This window comes from Xenopus tropicalis, chromosome 4 (genome assembly GCF_000004195.4).
Source record: "Xenopus tropicalis strain Nigerian chromosome 4, UCB_Xtro_10.0, whole genome shotgun sequence".
In the NCBI taxonomy this organism is placed as follows: Eukaryota; Metazoa; Chordata; class Amphibia; order Anura; family Pipidae; genus Xenopus; species Xenopus tropicalis.
In genome coordinates this window covers 105,519,634-105,542,750 of record NC_030680.2, presented here as the reverse complement: position 1 = coordinate 105,542,750, position 23,117 = coordinate 105,519,634, and the positions used below count along the sequence as shown (strand labels likewise).

At 39.5% G+C, this 23,117-nt stretch overlaps 1 protein-coding gene across 3 annotated transcripts; it reads left to right on the top strand.

Moving 5' to 3' along the window:
• The first annotated feature begins 5,557 nt into the window (after window positions 1-5,557).
• Window positions 5,558-21,698, top strand: znf326 (zinc finger protein 326). 3 transcript variants are annotated; one of them, XM_012961048.2, is made up of 10 exons: window positions 5,558-5,936; window positions 7,481-7,568; window positions 11,574-11,991; window positions 13,316-13,511; window positions 15,038-15,146; window positions 16,744-16,891; window positions 17,929-18,025; window positions 18,442-18,572; window positions 20,369-20,464; window positions 21,042-21,698. In XM_012961048.2, the coding sequence occupies exons 2-10, from the start codon at window positions 7,483-7,485 to the stop codon at window positions 21,234-21,236; spliced, it is 1,476 nt and encodes a 491-aa protein (XP_012816502.1). In that variant the 5' UTR covers window positions 5,558-5,936; window positions 7,481-7,482; the 3' UTR covers window positions 21,237-21,698.
• The last annotated feature ends 1,419 nt before the right edge of the window (window positions 21,699-23,117 follow it).

The following is a 23,117-nucleotide window of genomic DNA, read 5'->3' as shown; positions in this document are numbered from 1 at the left end:
GGTCTCAGTGATACCAATTAAATCATAATTTTCAATATATGCAATAGCCTGCAGCTCCCCTAATTTACCCGACAAGCTACGCGCATTAGCCAGCATGCAGCGGATGCTTACATTAGCTAAAGGACAGTTAGAGCTAAGGTGAAAATTAGTCTGTTTCCCTTGTAACAATGGAAGGTCCACATAGGATTAGATACTAAGAAGAAAACATCCTAAATATGAAAGCCAAAGGTCCACTAGACAGTTTGATGCATAGAATTACCAAAGTATCTGGCATTTAGAGACCCCAAAAGGAAGTTATACATGGAAGTGCAAACATGTTTCATGGTATATATTTCTACTACCAAAAATACACCGCCTAATTTGTGTGGTAAAAGTGACAATTATGCCAACCCCATAAAAATATTTTCAAAAAATACACATTTTGCCAAATCGAAAATGGGTAAATATTTATTTATTTGTATAGAAAAGCACCAACACCAAAGCTAAGCTAAATGTAGCAATTTTTATGCAATTTTTGAAAATTGTCTCAAAGCTTGCAATTTACCCATTATATGCCCCACATTTCATAACTTATCAACATAAAACATTCTAAATATGAACTTCAGGGGTCTACTGAACAGTTTGATGCCCACTATGCATAGATTTACCAAACTATGTAAAAGCTACCTATTTAATTAAGTTTGAGAAACATTGTATCTAAGTGCAGGTATCTTTTTTAGCATTCAGTGCAGGAGATTAAAGGGAAATGAGGGACTTTTCAGTAAGAATCCAGGACTGCGGGTTGAGCTGTTAAAAGAGGAACTGTCCCACGAAAATTGGGACAATTGGGAGCTACGCATATGCAAAAGGGCTCCAAATGCACCGGACACAGCGGCTTGCTTAAAACTCGATTTTTATTACTCCATTTAAAAACAATACGCCTGACATGTTTCGTGTAAATGTACACTTAATCATAGGGAGCTATGTGTCTCTGATAGTAAAGCTGACATATACAAGCAGAAAAACGCAGCAGAGCTAGTAGGCACCATCTCTTTGTATCAGTTCGGTGTATCAGCTGGTGGATCCAGCTTGCTGGATCCGTGTTGCCAAACTGATCCAAAGAGAACACAAAGATTCAGAAGATTGTGCCTGCTAGCTCAGTGTGCTGTTCTGCTTGTATATGTCAGCTTTACTATCAGAGACACTGTTCAGTGAAATAGACTCTGAGGGGAGGGATCTCATTATATGGCAGTGGATGGGGCTTTTGTCTGGGGGGTTAACTCTCCTTTAAATACAGTAGAACCCCTGTTTTACTTTTTTTGGTTGGACTGGAAGAATATGGTTTGAAACCCGGGTAATGCATTATGCATTATTTATTGGTGGGACCACAAAAAGAAAAGGTATAAAGTGCAGAAAAACCTAAAATCAGGTGATATGTTACATTACATTATTACATTACATTAACATTTATTTATAAAGCGCCAACATATTCCGCAGCGCTGTACAATAAGTGGGTTACATACATTGGGCATACAGAGTAACATATAAAGCAATCAATAACCGATACAAGAGGTGAAGAGGGCCCTGCCCAAAAGAGCTTACAATCTACAAGGAGAAAGGGTTGAGACACAAGGTGTGGGAATGGGCATGACCAGAGTTGTGAGAGGTGGGGCACAGGGTATTGCTAAACTAGATTAGGGTAAGCCTCTCTAAATAAATGTGTTTTTAGAGATTTCTTGAAGGCAGAGAGATTGGGAGAAAGTCTGACAGTTTGTGGGAGCGAATTCCAGAGAAGGGGGGCAGCCCTTGCAAAGTCTTGAATGCGAGCGTGTGAGGAGGGAATGAGAGAGGAGTTGAGGAGCAGGTCAGTAGAGGAGCGTAACAAGCGGGTTGGATGGTACCTATAGATGAGTTCAGAGATGTAGGGTGGGGCAGAGTTATGGACTGCTTTAAATGTGAGGGTCAATAGCTTGAATTTTATCCTGGATGGTAGGGGAAGCCAGTGCAGGGATAGGCAGAGCGGCATGGCAGAGGAGGAGCGGTTGGAGAGGTGTATGGGCCTGGCAGCAGTATTCATTATGGACTGGAGAGGGGACAGTCTTTGGAGGGGAAGGCCAATTAATAGGGAGTTACAGTAGTCCAGGCGAGATATTATAAGAGAGTGAATAAGAATTTTGGCAGCATCTTGGGTGATAAATGATCGGATTTTGGAGATATTTCTTAGGTGAAAGTGACATGATTTGATAAGTGATTGGATATGAGGGGTGAAGGACAGGGCAGAATCAAGGATAACCCCAAGGCTGGATGGGCGTTGGATGGGGGAAAGAGAACCAATTCAGTCTTAGAGAGGTTTAATTTCAGGTAACGTTGGGACATCCAAGTGGAGATAGCGGACAGGCAGGAAGAGACGCGAGTTAGAAGCTCTGGGTTGAGATCAGGAGAGGAAAGATAGATCTGAGTATCGTCAGCATAGAGGTGGTACTGAAAGCCAAAAGAACTGATTAGTTTGCCAAGTGAGGAGGTATAGAGAGAAAATAGTAAGGGGCCCAGGACAGAGCCTTGAGGAACACCGACAGAAAGAGGCAAGGGAGAAGATGATTCCCCATTGTAAGAGACACTGAAGGATCGATCTGAGAGATAAGATGAAAACCAGGATAAGGCAGTGTCACGAAGGCCAAGAGAGCGGAGAGTCTGGAGGAGAAGAGGGTGATCCACAGTGTCAAAAGCAGCAGAGAGATCGAGAAGTATTAGTAGCGAGTAGTGTTTTTTGGCTTTAGCCGAAAGGAGGTCATTTGTTAGTCGGGTTAGAGCAGTTTCGGTGGAATGTTGTTGTCTAAAACCAGTTTGTAGGGGATCCAGGAGGTTATTGTCAGAGAGGAATAGCGCCAGTCGGTTGTATACTAGGCACTCAAGCAGTTTGGAAATGAATGGGAGCAGAGAGATAGGTCGGAGGTTAGTAGGATTGGAAGGATCTAGGGAGGGTTTTTTCAGAATAGGGGTTACCAGTGCATGTTTCAGTTGGGAGGGAAAGATTCCAGTAGAGAGCGAGAGATTGAATAGATGAGTTAAGGCTTTGATAAGACAGGGGTTGGCATTGCATAGAAGTTTGGTAGGAATGGGATCAAGCGGGCAGGTAGTAAGGTGGGAGGAAGACAGCAGTTTTGAGACTTCCTCTTCAGTCACAGGGGAGAAGGAGCCAAGAAGAGACTGGGGAGCATGTAGGGAGGGAGGGGAATGGTTATTAAGGTTTGGCTGTATATTAAATTAAAATTCTGTCTATTTCTGAAAATAATCGTTACTATGCAGTATCTCGCTCCCAGCAATTTGTCTCTCTTAATGCTGGAATCACAGGGTGATGCTGTTCATGCAAATGGTACCGGACAGCCAAGGGATCCCAGTGACATGACAGAGGATGGTATTATGGCACTCAATGGATTAGATACCTGAGCTGGTGCACTTTTCAGACAAAAGGAGTGTTATTCCATGGTTCAAGGACATTGATTATATTCACAAGCAGTGTCTCTCAGATTACCCTTCCCTTCAATAACCACACTTCAATAACTGCACAGCTTTTCTCCAATCCATACTGTAGGTACCATACCAGATAAAAGCAAGTCTGAGTATAGAGGCCTGGCTAAAACTCCTCCTTTTTGTTCTTTTGTATATGGTTTGTTCACTCCCCTGAGCTGAGGGCCTGGAGCTGGAGCACCTGGGCCACCCCTTTACTTTGGTGCGTTTTCTACAGAGGTGAATGCATTAATGTCTATTGTATTTGTATAGTTAGTCTTAGCCTCTGGTGCAATGCCCTCCTCATTTTCTATCTTTTGTGTTTATATTCATTTAATGCTGCTTCTGACCCCACTGTCTTGTGGTTTTAAAATGCCTTCCTTTTCCCTATTAACTTCTTTACTACTGAATAAAGTCACACAGGGTAGTCCTTAACACTCCTACATTCACTTCTCAAGGGGATAAATTGAGAACAGTAATGATTTAATATAATTTTAAATGACAATTTCTGCTCTGTGTTTTTAGCAGAACGCCCCAATCTGTGCTCTAAAGCATTGCCCTTAAGGAACTTATAAATGCTTTTTTAAAAATTCAGAGTCTTTGTTGCCCCAGTGAATGTTTTCTATCTGCACCAAACAGTAAATGTGTTGACATTATGGATAAAAATGCTCCTTAACAACCCGTGACCTAAAATATTATATATTTATAAACTTGTTCCTATTAACTGTCCTGGCAGTACTATTGCTCCAGTCAATATCAGGGTAGTTAAACCCCCAATTAACATTACCTGCCCCAAACTAGCAGCCTTTACTATTTGCAACAGGAGATTACATACCTCCCAACTGTCCCGATTTTCGCAGGACAGTCCCACTTTTGACAGCTCAACCCGCAGTCCTGGATTCTTACTGAAAAGTTCCTCATTTCCCTTTGATCTCCTGCACTGAATCTAAAAAAAGATACAAATTTAATTAAAAGTAGCTTTTAGCAAAGAGCCCAGACAGTTAAACAAGCTTCAGCTGCACTTAGAATCATTGTTTCTCATTTTTAATTAAAAAGTAGCTTTTGGCATAGAGCCCAGAAATCTTAACCAGCATCACCTGCACTTAGAAACATTGTTTCTCACAGTAAATTAAATAAGTAGCTTTTGGCAGAGAGCCCAGAAAGGTAAAAATCCCCACCTGCACTGAGATACAATTGTAACTAATAAGTTAAACTGGTCTCTTGGGGGAACTGAGACTTGCAGCTTAAAGGGCAATTTCACCTTTTTCAGCAAAACTGTAATAACACATAAAACAAGACCCCAAAACCCCCAGAAATGTGTTCAAACTTTAAATAACCTGTCAAATTTAGTCAAATAGGAGTGTGTGGTTGCAAAATGGGCATGGTCAAAAAAATTCACTGCGCTGTGCGCAGCATTTATTTTTGTCCCTCTTTCCGTTTTCAAAATGTTGGGAGGTATGAGATTAGCCTCTTTCTCTAACTTACATTAGGGGGCTATGACATACCCCCCCTGGGTCTTCCCCAGCCCCTCCCAATAATATATCTACTTGTTCCACTCCATGCAGAACCCTAGCCCCACGCAAGCAACCTGATTAATTGGAAGTTAGAAAAATCCCACCTACAACACGGCCTCCTAATAGGCTTTTACATCTACCGCAGGCGCAGTGAGCTTTCTGTGACATCACACTCATTTTGAACATGTGCGATGACATCATATCAGCAATGCACTCTAGGATCCCCCAGAAGACAGTTTCCCAAGGTTAAAAGCTCTGCCCTATCCACCTTCCTAATGATTAAATCCACTATAACCTGCCTTTCCTTCCTCTCACTACTCCCCTGCCTGTATTAGAGGTGCTTCCCCCCAGGCTGAAGGGGGCATCAGCTCTAAACACAGGAGGAGTTCATTATGTATGTAGGTCATTATTATGCAAAAGCTTAATCCATGGACTGCTTAACTCTTTTCTTCTCATCCCACAATCCTAAGGAACCAGCCAGGAAGCTGCAAAATAAAAGCACTTCCTATTTCACATTCAGCCACATTTTGTAAAAAAACAGGCAGATTTATTTGAAAGCACAAGCGCTACTTAGTGAAGTAGACTTGAATGACACGCCTCTCAGTGACTGAGTTCTGGAACCCGGAAATAACGTGCCCATTCTATTTACTACGCAGCTGCAGGGCTGGAACCCGCCCACCGGCCCTGTACATTTCAAAAGCGAGGGGGTTAACCTACATAGCCCATCCCCTATGACGTGACGACACATTTCTTGCCAGCCAATGAAAGCGACCCTGTGATTGCTTTGACGTCACGTCCCGTGTCCTCCATTTCTTCATTGTTCCAGAACCCGGGCTTGTGTGAGTGTCGGTGTTAGTAGGGGTTCAGGGCAGCAAGAGGCCGAGCAGCGTTCTACCCTCTCAGCAACAAACGTGTTCCGTGTGCAGCGCGCTTAAGGTGAGGACATATTTCCTAGGTAAGGCCGCTGTAAGGAAGCAGAAGGCCGGTGCTCATTTCACGTAACATGGCGGCGGCTTCTTTGTTTGATTCGCGCCTTTGTGCAGTTTGTGCGCAGCTCTGCAAGCGCTTCTATACTCTCAGGTTTTTCTTCTGTGGGGAAAGGTGTGAGCGTAGCAGAACCTACCATACTACTAACGCCGGCCTTTGGCTACAGGCTGCGCACTTACCGCTCTGTGTGTGTATTGGGAATATTGGAAAGGCCCATCTCATTCGTTTGGCTTTGAAAGACTAAGACGTGTCCGTAAAGCATTTACTTCTGGTGGCAATGCCACCATTACTAGAAACAGCCGGGTCTTTGTGGCTAAACGCACACTGTGCGGGAGGCTAATGGCTGTGTAGCTCCATTAAACACAACAGGCAATGTTGGGCCTTGCTTAGAGACGTGAGAGATTGAAAAATAGCTTTTATATGTGTAGAATAGAGTTCAAAGTAATCCTTTCCATTGTCTTCTAAAAGTAATGTGATAGGACCATTTACACGGTATGTGGTTTTTTTTGGTACAATACACCTATAGGTTTGTGGCTTTCTCTGCTATGACTGGCCCACACTTTGCCTCCCTGACTGGAGCTGCTTGAACTCTTATTGGCTGAGATGTCTGCAGGTTTTTGTTGAGAATTGTTCTGTAGAAGGTGCCAGTCCCCCTGTTGGGAATTTAACGGCTTTTTGACGTGAGCTTAGTTGTTTGGGCCTATGTAAAGTTTGCAAGCACTATCTGAATTCTTTAAATAGATAAATAGATAATGCAATAAAATGGTGGCCATGTCTGAGCTCTCAGGGCCCATTTTCCTACCCCCTTCCCTTGGGCTCACACTTTCATTCAACCCCCCCCTCACCTTGTTCCATTGTGAAGGGATAGATTCTGCTACTTGAAGTCCCTTTGTTTTTTGAAAGAATCTGTGCGCCACACAATGCGGAGAAACTTCAAGTCCTAGATTAATCATCACTTCACAGTGGAACAAGGATTGAGCTGTAAACATACGTGCTCTCTCATGTTTGTTTTTGGCAGGGTAGAAAGTGTTCTCTTTTTTTTTAAATGTTAAAAAGGGGTATATTACATTACATTAACATTTATTTATAAAGCGCCAACATATTCCGCAGCGCTGTACAATAAGTGGGTTACATACATTAGACATACAGAGTAACATATAAAGCAATCAATAACCGATACAAGAGGTGAAGAGGGTATATTTTCCTTTTATAGTTTGCAGTCAGATTATAGAATTTCAATTTGAGGACCCCACTTGGGTTACACTTGCAAGCCTTGGCTATATAGGATAACAAAACATAAAATAAATACGGGGTGCTAATTTCTACGGCATCAAACTCCTATTGAATGTAATCCATTACCACCTACTCCAGTCCAGGTTTAAAAAAAAAAAAAAATCTCTGCAAAACGTAACATCATTTTTTTGTTGTATGTTACAATGGTTTTGGTTATGTTGCTCAGATATTTAATATTGGGGAACATTTTTGTTTTTCAGAAATGGATCGAGAATACGGCTCATATAACCAAAGAAGTATGGACTCGTATGGAAACCAGTCTTATTCAGTGGATGAAATGGGTGACAGGTAACCTGCTGTTTTAATTATAGTTCTTGTTTGTTTCTTTCCCAGCTAAAGGTGCTGCTACAGTATAGGCGCTTGTCTATGTAAACAAAGGAGTACTACTATGGGAAAAATGTTTTCAAAACACATCTGTTTCTCCAGAAAATCCTGCATTGAAATCTATTTTTTTTTTTTTAATAATTTGTTTTCAGATTTCTTATGGGAATAGCCATATTCTTTATTTCCAGGGTACCACAGCCATGTGACTTGTGCTCTGATAAACTTCAGTAACACTTTACTGCTGCGCTGCAAGTTGGAATAACATCACCCCCCTCCTTCCCCACCCCCCACAGCAGCAGAATAACGGGGAAGTAGAAAGATAGCAGCTACCTGACACCCATGCTGCTGTAAGTGGTTGATATCAGAATGGCACTCAATAGTAAAAAATCCAAGTCTGGCTTAGGACTTCAGTTACAAAGGAGTAGGAGAAACAATAGGTTACCTGAAAGCAGTTCTAATATGTAGCGATGGCTCCTTCTGAAAGCTCAGACTCAGGCACAATGCACTGATGGTGCCTACACACCAATATTACAACTAAAGAATAAATTTGTTGGTTCAAAATAAAATTTTAATGGTAGAGTGAATTATTTGATATGTAAACAGTGTAATTTAGAAATAAAACGTATACCATAAAAATCATGACAGTATCCCATTAAGTTCTTCAAGAGCATCTTCTGTCTGGGTGCTGGAAAAAAAAAAATTCTGACTTTATGAAGTGTAGCAGAAGCCAATCATAAAATCCCCAATCTAAGTAATTACTGCCATTTTAACACTTTATTTTTTTTTTTTTTTTTGGAGGGGGTGGTTGGGTTTTGAACCTTAACTATTTATTGAGGAAAGCATGATTTAATTTGGAGTGAACCTTGTAGTAGAACTGATTTCTTGTGGAATGCCTCACACCAGGGATTTTGCCATTTCACAGAATATGTGCAAATGCATTTGCAGACAGATGGCAATTCTAAATGTACAGGCAAGCTATGCACTCAGCCACTTTAAAAGACTGATGTGTATACACTTCACAGTGAATATATAATGGAAGCTTGCATGTTAAGGCTAACCTGTTATGCAGCATCTCCCCCAGGGATTCATTTGGAGTGCCCCTTTGTCTCAAGCAATGTTTGGGCTGCACAGTACAGGTCTGCTGAGTCACAGCTTCATGCTAACCACTATCACACTAAAGGAGTGTCGGTATCTCTATAAATTCCTGCAAAGGTAAATTGTTGAATAACGCTGCAAATCTATACTATCACCTGTTGTCAAAAGATAGCTGATGGGCTGGGATAGTGATAAACATCCCCAGTGGCCACTAGGTGCTGCTTCTGTGTGATGGTATCAAATGAAAATAGGCCATGACTTTGTTATTCTAGTCATAACAGCAGTTGAATCTTTTGATGTTTGTCCCAGTGTCATTTGGTATTTGTTGCTGCTGTATGGGATAGGTACCTGACTTGATTATCCATAAAAGCAATTTAGAGATTGTTAAAGTGGCTGCACTTTATCACAGCTTTGCAACCCAATGACTGAATTGATTAAAAAAGTGGCCCTAGTTTCTGGCAGTTGTGTTCTGTTTTACACATATATCTCCCCATGAACATCTGTGAGTATAATTATATCGTTTAAACACACACAGATGAGTTAAGCAGCTCAGATGGTGCTGCCAGGAAGCAAGTTAAGCATACTTTCAAGTGGGAAGTGTGGACCACAGCCCTGTTAATGCTATTCTAGATAAACACTTTGCAGGTTTTATGTAAAATTTTAGATATATATGAAGGTGCTCCAAAAAAGGATTTAAAGGAGGAGGAAAGGTAAAATCACTGGGTGGTACCAAAAATCTTAAGCCCCCCTGATGATTGTACTCGCTTACCTAATATTCCAGGTTGGTGCTCCTGTTAGAAAACCGCATCAGCCCGGGGTAGCTGCAAACAAGCAATCTTCTTCCTTCTCTCCTCTATCTTTGGAATCCCGGGGCCGGTGCATGCGCAGTATAGTGAAAGAGCCAGTTTGCGTTTTTTTTGTTTTAAGTCTGGCTTTTCAACCTACCACACATACACAAGTGGCAGGGAGATGGAAGGGGATCACTCACTTGCAGCTACCGCAGGTTGTTGCGGCTTTCTCCTAACAGAAGCACTAGCCTCAGGAATAATGTAAGTGATTACAGTCACTGGGGGCTGCCTAACATTTTGCCACCCCCAGTGATTGTGCCCTTCCTTCTCCTTTAATGTCTGTTTCATTTGTTCCCTCGCTTAAATTCCATTTTTTGTTAAAACTACTTTTTAACCACAGTACAGTGTTTTTAAAGTTTCCTGAGCCTTTGCCTAATGGCACATCATGTATTCTCTGCAGGTGTATCTCAGCCAGTGGGGAAGCTGCCACTGCTGCCTTTCATTCATTTGAATGGGAAGGGGCTTTTTAGCCTGAAAATGCTATCACCCATTACCCATTCAAGTTGTGGCAAACTTCATTAACATTTGACTTATTTGGGTTTCCTGTGCTTATATCTTTGGATATCTTCCTGATATTATTTAAATTGCCACTTTTATTTCAAGCATTTTGTCTGTCTTCCCCTATTGGTTTATGATGCTATTGGATTTTCTGGTGGGTTTGCGCGCCTTCTGCCTCAACACACAGGTTGCCAATGAGTTTTGTTAAAAAAGCAAATGGTTAATTACACCATGCCTCTCGTGTTTTGATATTTGGTAGTCTTAATGTATTTTTGTGTGTTTGTAATATGAGCTGGCATATAATGGCTTCCGTTTTAACATGATTTTTCCGTCCTTATGACCTCCTTGGGCCGTCTTAGTAGAGGAAATCTTATATGCCTCTACAAATAGCGTTGATGCCAAACAACCTTGGCTTATATTGCATGTTGAAGTTAATCCTAAAGCCCCATCCCCTGATAACTACACTTCCAAAAGAGAGAATCTAAGAATGTAAATGACACATGAACTAATCTGAACAATAGTAACATGTTTGCATACATAGGCTGACAAATTCCCACAACAGTTTCAGTGATTCCACTTAGAATTGTTAACAGCAGATTTTAAGATTTAAGTTATTTCTGGAAACTAGACATTTGCAAAATTTGCAAAATTTAGCAAAACGCTTTCATTTAATACACTTTATTTCATGAAAACGTTTGATAACAATACATTTTCCAATTTTTTTTTTTTAAATATTCAAATAAGGCTTCGTTATCTGTCTCTGCATGAGGGCTTTGTGTCGGCCTTGGTTTTTTAAGTCAGCTGTAATACATTGTTTAGGCAAGCGGAACAAGCATGTGCTTAACACAGAGAAACTGCAAGTAAGGCTGTGCTAGTACAGCTGTATATCTCTGCACAGCTCGAGAGGGGCTAGGCAGATGGCTCTGGTATTTATTGCCCTGTTGGAACCATCCAAAATTACCTATTACACACCATGATCGGTCCTGCCCTTCTCGTTTCTTGCATTACAACATAAAACTGAAAATTTTGCCTAATATATACATCAAATTCTGAACTTTCATTGCGGTTTGTCATTATGCATTCCTCACCTAATTTATATGTTGCATATATACACACCCACTAAGTGGCCCTATAAAAATGTTTGTTATTAAGAGGATCTGATCTACCTCTGTCACTTATTGATGTATAGTACGTTTTACCTCTCCCTCTTATTATTGCTAAAGAACATGCCTACAATAACATGCAAACATGCAGAGTATTATGTGCATTTACCTTTTTCTCTAGCAAGTGCAAGACTTTCATATTTCTGGACAGACGTTTGAACTCTGCTTTTGAATTGCAGAAATTTTTTAAATTGTCCGTATCGGATGGTACAGGTGTAGGCTGTGCATGAATTCCTGTATCTAAAATTAAATATGTAGTTGCCTTGCTTTATCACAATTTTCTCTTAAAGTTGATAAATGTCAACTGATGCTTTATGTTCTGCAATGTATTATTTGGTAAGCTTACTTTATTTTTCTCCTCACAGCAATTTTTCCAGGTTTGGACCTTATGAGTCTTATGACTCCAGGTCTTCTGTGGGTGGGCGAGATCTTTACAGATCTGGCTATGGTTATAATGACCACGAACAAGGCCACTTCGGAGATAGTTATGATGGTCGATATGAAAACCCCTACCGGAATAGCGTTGACTCTTTTGAAGGTAGAAGCCAGGGCGGGTCTAGCTGGGATCCATCTTTCACACGTTCAAAAGTGAGGACTGGGTTTATGGAGGACAGAGGAAGAGACAGTTACTCTTCCTACGGCAGTTTTTCTTCACCCTATATGAAGCCTGCAACAGTAGGCTCTCGGGGGAGAGGAATGCCTGCTTATCCCGAAAATGCGTTTGGCGGCAGAAGCAATGATGCTTTTGGAGGACCATCAAAAGGCAGAGGTCGTGGCAGAGGAGTAAGTACAGAATCTTTTCAGATTCTTTTTGATAGTCACTTTGAATTATTTCAAGACCAGAACTTTAAAATGGCACATGTCCATAATGCATTGGATATTATCATTTAGGAAAATGTAAAATCTTAAAGCTTTTAAAGCGGTTGTGCTTCAAAAGCTAAAATAGGATATTTTGGTAAGTCCTGTATAAAAAGGAAAAAGAAACCTCCATAAAAACAAGTGTGCAGCATCAAAGGTTATAAAAGGATCTGTAGTTTTCCTTGGCTACCTTAAAGCACACACATTGAATTACAAAAGGTTAGAAGAAGACCTTTTTGAAGTTCTGAGCAGGTTAAAGGTGCAATGTATTGTTTTAAGTATAATCTAAAGGTTTTTGCTATTTATGCCTAAAATCTTTTCATTTGCTTAGAGGAAAATTCCTATTACCCCTTTCATAAAGTGGCTCGGCTTTGCTTTGAGTTGAATGGGAAGGGTTACTATTATCTGTAATTACATTTCCCACATGGATAGTCTTAATCTCCTTAGAGCTCCTATTTAATGTCTGTTCTTGAAGGGGTTGATACTGGTGATGCTGTTGTGGTTTGTTCACCACCCTTAGTTAATCTAGATTTTGCAAATGCATTGCACCTTTAATGAACACTTTTAAATATTTGTAATGTATGAATATTTTTGTGCTTTGTTTTTGGGGCATGTTTTTTTTTTCTTTCTATTTTGAGCTTACATTTTGCTGCTTATTAGTGATATATGTCAGTTCTGAGTGCCTCTTCAAAGACAAACTAATACATGGTACACGTTTATGCCAGTGTCTGTATTAGAAATGGCACCAGTGTGTTTAAGCAATTTTTTTTTCTTGGCAGCATGTTAACTTTAGTATGGGCCTTTTCAACTCTGGTCTGACATTCATGCCAGATCCCTAAAAATGGCACATGCATCTGAAGGGGAAGAAGCATGAAGCCCTTGTAATCCACCAGATGAGCTATTGAGCACATCTAGATAAAGGATTGGGTAGTGTACATGCCAAGCACCAAAACGTGAAGTCCTTAATGATATGTTGTACCTTAAAACTTCAAGGCTTATCAGCTCAAGAATTTTCAGCATATTTGACTACATGCTATGTGACAAGGACCAGTTTATATGGAAATATGCAGATATGTACTGTTCTGTTCACCCACTTAAACCTAGCAGTATGCAAGGGAAAATGTAAGTCACACTGAAGCATGTGTATCTTTTCCTTAATGATAAAATCTCTGTATTCATAAATATTAAAGTTGACACTACATTGAAGAAAATCACGGCATCGGCTAACTTGAATTTACAATGGTTTCAGCAAATGCCAGAATATGGTGGAATACGGAGACCTGGGCTTGTCGGAGACTATAAACAGCTTGGAGGAGCTGCACGAGGAGTTGCAAGAGGTGTTAAAAGGAAGATGGCACCACCTTTTAAACCTGTGGGGGTGTTTGGCAAGAAACAGAAGTTGTCAAAACCTGGAGCAAATCAAAACAAAACTGTTCCACCACCAGGTATGGCTGTAACGTGGTTGCATTTTTTTTATTTTAGTAGAATTGATATACTGTAGTTATCATATGGGCACATAGTGCATTTTGAGTGCTGCTCTGCGGATAGAAGATATGGTGGCTGTCAAACAACACTTTGTATGTTGCGTCACATAGAGGATAGAAATTCGCTGCCTATGGCAGAAGTGGGTATCGTGGGTGGACCGCTTACTTAAGTTACCGTATATACTAGAGTATAAGCCGAGGTACCTAATTTTACCTAAGAAAACTGGAAAAACTTATTGACTCGAGTATAAGCCTCGAGTATACTGTTGGTGGAAGGGAATATACTTTATGACCCACTTTGAATGCCCTGGTGTAGTTGGCAACCTATGAGGCCATGGCACAGGTAAGCACTGTCAGATTAGGCAATGCAACCTCTTATTGTGCCCCCTCCCCCCCACACACTGCACCCTAACCAGCTACATAGTATTTATATAATGTGTTCTACCCAAGATGTACAAATAGAAAAGTACTTGCAGATAAGTGAGTCTCAGGAACAGCATAGGAAGAACCTCACAGAAGTCAAATTAATTTAATTGCAAATGGCCATCTCCAGTAGTCTAACCTGTAGTCTAATGTAGGTGATAGCTCATATAATTCTGTAAATAGGTCACATATAAATAGTTAAATGAATTCATGTGCTAATACAGAAGTCAAGTCATTGGTCATGACATTAAAAAAAAAAGAAGAAATCTAATGCAGAAAGGAGCTATTTTGTAGCACCATCTTGCAGATAATAGCTCATATTTACAGCTCCCACTCCTCCCTTGCACTCTCCTACCTTCCGCAGTATCATGTACCAAGGTCCTGCATGTTCCAAAGTATCTTTCTCTTCAGCCTACACTAACCTGTAGCCGAGACTAGCATTGATATTCGTCTAACACAGCGGAGGACGCGCGCAACCGAAACCCAAACCCCCCCCCGTGCACCGCGTCGGCACACACAGACGTCGCGTCTTGCGCATGCGCGCTGGGGCGGCGCACGGTTGTGGGGTGTTTTGGTTGCGCGCATCCTCCGCTGTGTTAAAGGAATATCCACGCTCGTCTCGGCTACAGGTTAGTGTAGACTGAAGAGAAAGAGAGATACTTTGGAACATGCAGGACCTTGGTACATGATACTGCGGAATGTGAAGAATGTCATGCTTTCATCTTTTAAAGGAACTTCCCGAACATATGTCCATGGGGGGGGTTTGCGAGTGCACGGCCGGGAGCGCAGAACGTAATTATATTATATACTCGAGTATAAGCCGAGGGTGCCTTTTTGAGCACATTATTGGTGCTGAAAAACTCTGCTTATACTTGAGTATATACGGAAGGTAACTTGGCCTAAGTTGCTCTATGATCGGCTTTACTTATGATCTTGATAGCTGTTACGAGTCTAAAATGTCCTTACTAATTAATTTATTGCAGTGGGGTTTAACATTAGTTTTTACTGCTTTTAATGTTTAATGTCCTATAGAAATATAACATGGCTTTTTATTTTGGAACTAGCTGAAAAATTAAGTGAGGAAGAAGAAGAGAAGCGTCGCACTGAAGCAAGAAGAGAAAAGCAAAGGCGCCGACGAGAGAAGAACAGTGAAAAATACGGAGATGGGTACAGGTCTGACTTTGTTTAGTAGATTAGTTGCAGAAGGTTGAAAATGCAGTTTATCTTAAAGGGGCAGTTACACCTGTGTAGACATTTGCTAAAACTGAGCACAATAAATATAGCTTGTTTTGATTGGCTTTTAAGTTAAAAAAAAAAAAAATTAAATTGTATTTTTGCTATTTTAAAGCACTAACTTTTTTTATTTCCTCAATCCCTAATAGACAGGGTAATTTGTTCAAAAGGAGTTAGTTTATATATTTTAGAATGTAAGCTCTTGCGAGTAGGGCCCTCCCTCTAGTGTCGCCGATCCTCATCCAATGCAACTGCAAATCATTTTTGTGAATTGTTAATATGTACATGTTAACTGTTCTCTTTTGTACCGCTCTATTCTGCAAAGCGCTGCGTAAACTGGTTGCGCTATATAAATACTACAACAAGCCCCTCCCTTCCTTAAGCTGCAGGCTTTTTTAGTAGCAGGGCTTATCTTTGGACTGCTAATTTGTTTTTTGATTCCTCTCCTGCTCAGCAGAGCCAGAAAATTTTCCTTGTTTACTGTAATGATTACAAAAATACATGTGTAATTTTTATAATATATTAAAGTAGACAAAGTCCTATTTGTTGTGCTCATGTTAACAAGTGTGTGTCTGTGCTGCTCCCTTTAAAACTTAACTGCATTAGAGTAGGCATTCAGGATCACTTTAAGGAGATCTATACCCCCTGTTTGACATGAGCTCATTCAGTTGGGGCTAACGTGCCAAAGGAATATAAACCGTATCTGAACTTCCAGATATAAATATATAAACTTTCACATAAGATACCTGATTGGAAAGAAACCATAAAGCCTCTGTGTTTGCCTCAAGAGTCTTGCTGTAACGTGACCCCATCCATATTTTATTCCATTGTGAAGTGGTTTATTCTGAGAGTTTAGTTCCTCTGCTCTCTAGAGAATTTGTGCACCACCCATTATTGAAAGTAGAGGGACTTTGTCACAAAATTAATCACTTCATAAAGGAACAAGGAAAGGTAGGGGGTTGCATTATACTATTAGTATAAGAGATCTTGGGTGGGGGGAAACTTGTTGGAGTTATGTCCTTCAGTCTGTGGAATCAGGTATGTTTGTGTAAACCACGTTGATATTTATATCTAAGTTTTGATAGTGTTTACGTATCTTTTCTACATAAGCTCAACTGAATGAGCTTCAAAAGGGGGTTGTATGTGTTCTCTTTGAAAGGTATCTGATTATTAGGGGGGAAAAGGTTAGCAGGCAATCCGTTGCCATATATTTGTTATTTATATAGTGCATGCTACTGTTAGCACTTGACAAGCTTTTTTTGGACTGTAGTGTTGGTAACAGTGTAGCCATATGTACAGTGCTAGCACTGTATGACCTGCTGTCTGGCATACTCTTAGCTTCCCAGGTGCTTCTTTCTGTTAGACTGCTCCTCATGGAACAGACTGAATCAGGGTGATTTTGACCTAAATGCTAGTGCCTGGTTAGTGTAGCAATATGCTGTGCTGTTTAAAAGTCAGTGTAAAAGTAGATTTGTTAGTTGAAGCCATACTTTTGTTTTAGTTTTGCCCGCATTTTACTTGACTTGTGCACTTTCAGGATGGCGTTCACATGCTCTTTCTGCAAGTTTCGATCCTTTGATGAAAAAGGTATTGAAGAACATTTGTCAAGTACAACACATCAAGAGATGTTGGATCACATTCAGAAGCAAACAAAGTTTGACAAACCTGTCATGGAGTTTTTGCATGTAGGTTAAACTAAAGACTATGCAAACAAATATGGATCTTGCTTAAATGGGAACTGACGCTGTTATTGACTTAACTTAACTAGTTGGTGTTTATTCAATTTCACTTTTTTTTTTTTTTGGGTGATAGGTGCCCTTTGAATGTATTTTGTCTATCCCTTCAGGGTTTGGCTAACAGAACTTACATTCCATAAATGGGATCAGTAGTTGGGTTAAAGGAACGGTAACACTAAAAAATGAAAGCTTTAAAGTAATAAAAATATAATGCACTGGTAAAACTGGTGTGTTTGCTACAGTAACACTACTATAATTTATATAATAAGCTGCTGTGTAGCCACGGGGGCAGCCATTCAAGCTGGAAAAAAGGAGAAAAGGCACAGGTTACATTGCAGATAACAGATAAAACACAATTGTATTCTACAGAACTTATCTGTTATCTGCTATGTGCCTGTGCCTTTTCTCCTTGGAATGGCAGCCTCCATGGCTACATAGCAGCTTATTTATATAAATATTAGACTTTCTGAAGTAAACACACAACTTTTACCAGTGCAGGGCAGCAGCACATTATATTTTAGTTACTTTTATACGCTTTCATTTTTTGGTGTTACTGTTCCTTTAAGGGCAATGTACTCTAATTCCTTGCTGTGTGTGCAAAAAAAAATTTGTGCGCATTTTTAAAATGCACAGGTCGGAATATATACAAAATTGCATTTTCACACAATTCTTTGCGCACATCACAATTTGTATGCGCTTGCCCTAAAAACTTGTGCTTAGAGGGAAATTTTCAACTTAGAGTTAATATTGGCTAAGGAATTATATACATATACCAGGTTTGTCTAAAGGGGGAGGGGGGCGGGAATTCATTTCTAAGTAGCTACGTGAATGTATAATTGTGACCAACTTTTTGCAGGTAATTTAATGTTTACACGATGCTTTTATTAAAGCTGCAAAGACACAAATGCTTTCATATTTTCTCAGGTATGCAAAGATACATTTAAAACTTGCAGCAATGGAAAATCTAACTTAATTTTCTCTTGCAGGAATGCATTGTTAATAAGTTTAAGAAAACTGCGGCACGTAGGGCCCAATCTTTAGCAAATGAGGCTGCAAAGGCTTTGGAGAAAGATGTAATGGAAGGTATGTGAATTATGGGTAAATATTGCTCTTTTCCTTGAGCCAGCAATTTGTGATTGTCAGTATGCTCTCAAATCACCTGACGGGAAATAATGCAGCTCTAACGGTAAAAACAAGAAAGTGTGGGAGTAAAAGGCAGAGCTCTGGCCATTCATTGGCTGATGTAACCAAGCATGTATGTTTTGTCCTTTTTTCTGTGTGTGCAGAGTGCCTCATATTAGCCAGTGGTAGCCCTTTTAGATTTCTATTTGATATTACCCAATGGCACGTACTACTAGATAAGTATTTTTATGAAAATTGTTTATTTAGAACAGCCAGTATTTTAATATATGCGCTGTTTTATGAGATACCTGTAATGTTCAGGGGTATCCTTGTGTTTAAGAAATCTTTATTTTACTTTTTTTTTTTCCTCCTTACAGGTGTTACTCCAGATGATCACATGATGAAAGTTGAAACTGTGCACTGTAGTGCCTGCAGTGTGTATGTCCCTGCATTGCACAGCTCTGTGCAGTTACATCTCAAATCTGCAGACCACTCAAAGAGCAAACTGGTATAACATTTATGGTCCTTGTTTGTATGTCACTCCTACAGTAATGCATGGTGGCTTAAAGAGATACTGACGCCTAAAATTTTTTTTTCTTATTAAGAATAAATTCTTTCCATGAGCTTTCCAATTTTTCCATGAAAGTATATCCTGATGCTTTTTCATTACCTGTCTGATCCTCCGATTCTCAGTGGGGCTGCCATTTTTATGCAGCAGTAGTCCATTTGCATTAGAAGCTATAACACAGGTTGAGAAGGGACAGTCAGATTTTGGAACTTGAAATAACAATTGCTTACGAGAGCAGGTGAAAAACAACATGACCTATAGGTAATTACTTATGTACATTAATATTTTGAAGTATTGCTTTCAAGTCAGTATCACTAAGTCATTCAGTGAAAAGTTTTGTGTAACATGTTACGTCCTAGAAAGTTTTTTGTCTCTGCTTATTTAAGAATCCTTATTTTAAGAACTTTTGAATCCTATACAAAGGAGTTACATAGCCTGGTTTGAATTTGCATTGATTGCGTTGCCCACCTTTTTATTTCAGCGTACCTACCTAAAAACAGTAGAATGTTAGTAAATCTTTTAGTCAATGACAGCTCCTGACATGGATGCGATACTGCAGGTTCCTGTCAGGTCTGCCAAGCTTAAAGGATAAGTAAGCCTTTTTAACTGTTAAATCCCTAAAGATTATAAACCGCACCCAAAATGACGTACCTTTTCTCCCAGCCCTGAATCTTCCAATATTCTTTTTAAGATAGAAGCGGAAATGGCTAACTGCTTCATTTATTGTAAAGCTCCACACCTTTTAGTGTACAGAGCCTTCCTTCTCCTTTGAATAGGATACCTGTCAGAGCTGTCTATTGTGTATTATTCTGCCTCCTGCCCCAATGTAAAGCAGTCGGGCATGTGTGGTAGGTGACCTTTTGACTGACTTTCTATTTAGAGGAAGGCTCCCTGTACTAAAGGGGCGGAGCTTTATTGTAGATAAGGAAGTTACTGATTTTTAGCTGACTGTTTTAGCTTCTATCTTTGAAAAGACATCAGACTCCTTACTGGGAGAGAGATGTCATTTTGGGGGCTGTTTGAGAGTCTTTGGGGATTTTCAAATAAAAGTTTTAGTTATTTTAACCCATTTTAAGCTCTTCTGGGCAGGGCCTGCTTTATCTCTTTCGGTTGTATATCTGTATTTAATCTGTATTCTCAATGTATAAATCCATTTACTGCACAGCACCTCGTAATATGTAACTTTACAAATACGCATAAATAATTAGTTTTGTAACTTAAGTCCCATGGGTTTTTCTGAAGAACCTGGGAAAGCAGCAGTGGATATACACTCACCTAAAGGATTATTAGGAACACCATACTAATACCCTTCTCTGACCTCTAGCATCAACAAGGCATTTTCGCCCACAGGACTGCCGCATACTGGATGTTTTTCCCTTTTCACACCATTCTTTGTAAACCCTAGAAATGGTTGTGCGTGAAAATCCCAGTAACTGAGCAGATTGTGAAATACTCAGACCGGCCCATCTGGCACCAACAATCATGCCACGCTCAAAATTGCTTAAATCACCTTTCTTTCCCATTCTGACATTCAGTTTGGAGTTCAGGAGATTGTCTTGACCAGGACCACACCCCTAAATGCATTGAAGCAACTGCCATGTGATTGGTTGATTAGATAATTGCATTAATGAGAAATTGAACAGGTGTTCCTAATAAACCTTTAGGTGAGTGTATAATTAGCTGGTGCAATAACACTTAGTGAAATTTTAATTAAAGGTCCTTCTCCTCTCATTTAGGCATATAAAGAACAAATAAAAAGGGAGAGTATTTTGACTGCTACAAGCATCTTGAATAACCCCCTGGTAAAAGCAAGATATGAGCTTTATTTAAAGGTAAGTATCGGGGTTTATATTGCAAGGCAAAATATGAGTATGTAAGGGTGGATTAATTTTTTGGAATGCTCCTAGCCTGAGCCCTGTCTCTTTGGGTCCCTGGGCTTTAGGCAACCACCTGGAATGCCTTTATGGTATTATGCCAGTGGTTTTTGTCAGCTTCAGCTTGCTGTGACTTTTTTTTTTACATAACTGAACTGGCACTGTTCAAACTTGTAAATTGTAGGACACTTTAATTTTACAAAATGGTCCGTTTTATTGGAACTTACTGACACTTATTTTATATTGAGTTCAAAGCTTCGGCTTTAATATTTAGACACTAACTGGGGCTGTCTTTAAGTTTCCAACATTGAGTTTCCCACAGATTTAAATGTAGCTATCCTTTAAAAGAAAAATAATTTTGGCAAGTCATAAAACCAGAAAGGTTGCTCTATTTACCCTGAACTCTGGAAAATGTCATATTTACCTTTTAAACATGCAGGCTCCACTTCAGTCACCACTTTGGCCTAATCTAGTCTTTGTCTTATGAAACATTGTGGGTGAATTCTGGTATTTAGTAACTGTATCTAACATTTAGGGTGAAAATCCATTTGAGACTCAGCCAGAGGAGCAGCAGCAGGAGCAGGAAGAGGAAGAGGAGGAGGAGGAGCAACAAGAGCAAGCAGCAGTACCAGAACAAGACTTATCAGAAGAACAACCAGCTGCCATTGCAGCAGAACCTGAAGGGGAGGATTTTACCTGTGATCCACTGACAACTACAGATGAAGTGTGATTTTGTGGCACCTGTCTTTCTGACAGTAAATCCTTGTAAATTTAATGTTGTGCCATTCTATTTTTAAACATGGTGTTGTGAGCATCTTTATTTGTCAGTTTTGTATTTGATATGAAATGCTTATAACGCTTATACTTTTGTGTTTATAAATTAACATAATACATAAGTTTGGTTTCTCATGCAATTTTAAGATGTTAATAAGTTTATTGGTCAGGTTTAATCTCTGATACAATGTCCGTTTTATTTTCATTTCTTTTTTTTTTTTTTCATGCAAGGTTCTAGTAATTTTAACTAAATGCTGTGAAGTCTTGGAATGTATTAATACAGTAAAACTGGCTTAATGTTGATCTTGGAGAATCTCTGTAATGTGGCAGTATACAAATTTTTTTTTTTTTTTACTTTTGCATCATTTTGCTACTTCAAAATGTCTCACAGTGCTAACAATTAAATGTCAAACTTTAATTCCTGTGTTCTGTTGTAGTTCATACTCTAGCCATTACATTGATGTTTGTTCTGCAGTCATAATCACAGTTGATAGATTTAAACAGAGTGCAGAACGCCGATCAAGTACTCTCTGAATATGGTACATAATCACACAAAGGCAGTGTGAATTAGTTTTTGTGCTGCTGTCCTGGTTGCACTACGTCATACGATATATGACCGACTGTTAGCTTTGTTAATGGATTGCATAATTTCTACAAAGCAATAGTATTAGATATTTGACTTCGCATACTTATTCCCCCTTTCACTGATCTATTTTTTTTTTTTTTGTTTCTTGATCTTGCATTTTTGGTCTGTTTTCCAGTTCAGCTTTAGACTTTCAGCTTTAGCTTTCAGACTGGCCACACCACTAACACCAGAAAATTTGTATTACCACTGGAGTAGCACAGGGGGCACAATGCAGGGAAGGATATGGAGAAAACAATTAAGGAGATGAGCATACTAAGGGGGCAGATTTATCAAAACACAAGTTCGAGTCCCGAATGGAAAAAAATTCGGATTAGAAACGAAAATTTCTGAAGATCGCAAATATCACGAAAATGCTTATGAAAAAATCGTATTAGTCATGATAATATCGTATTGGCGATCTGAAAGTCACAAAATTTTCGTACCAAACAATTGTAAACAGCGGCAAAACTGATCCGTTTTTTTTTCCGCGTTAAAAATACAAAAAAGTCGTGCAAGGTACGAAAAAGTTGCAGAAAATACGATTGGAACGAATGCTCGGAGCGTTTGTGGATAAGTAAATGTGCCCCTAAGTGTGTTGGATCTGTTTCAAAACAATATAAAACTTTTTTTAGGTATTTGAGGCATATCCGATTAGAGAATCTTAGATTTTCATGAAAGATCTTATTTGTGGTTTAAAATTGTTGTAAAAGTGCTTTGTGCAATTAAAGGTGGTTTAGGTCCATTTATACTTGATTAATGTCTCAAAATGAAAGCAGAGTACAGAATTACTGATTCAGATACATTGAGGGGTTTTGTGAGATGTTGTCCTTTTTGTTCAAAACAGAGTAGTGCCTGTTTGCAGAAATAATGTGTTGTATTTTTGTATGACACCAGTAGAAGTTCAGTATGCCTGATCACTTTCTACACTGTTCCAGTTTGAGGAATTGGTTGAAATAGTTCAAATGCTGCAAAAAAGTAGCAAAGAAGGAAAGGCTAATAAAGCGTTAATCTCAAGCTGCAGGCATACCTTCAGTTGTCTCAATAGTGCCCTTAAGTCTCCCCATATTTCACCTGTTCAGATGATCGGAAGCCAAACAGGAAGAAAAATCGCTGAGCTGTGTAAAGAAAGTTCCCATAATGCCTTACTCCTGCACAGACACCCAGACCAAGTGAACATGCTCAGTTAGACTATAGGGCTAACTAAGACACGAA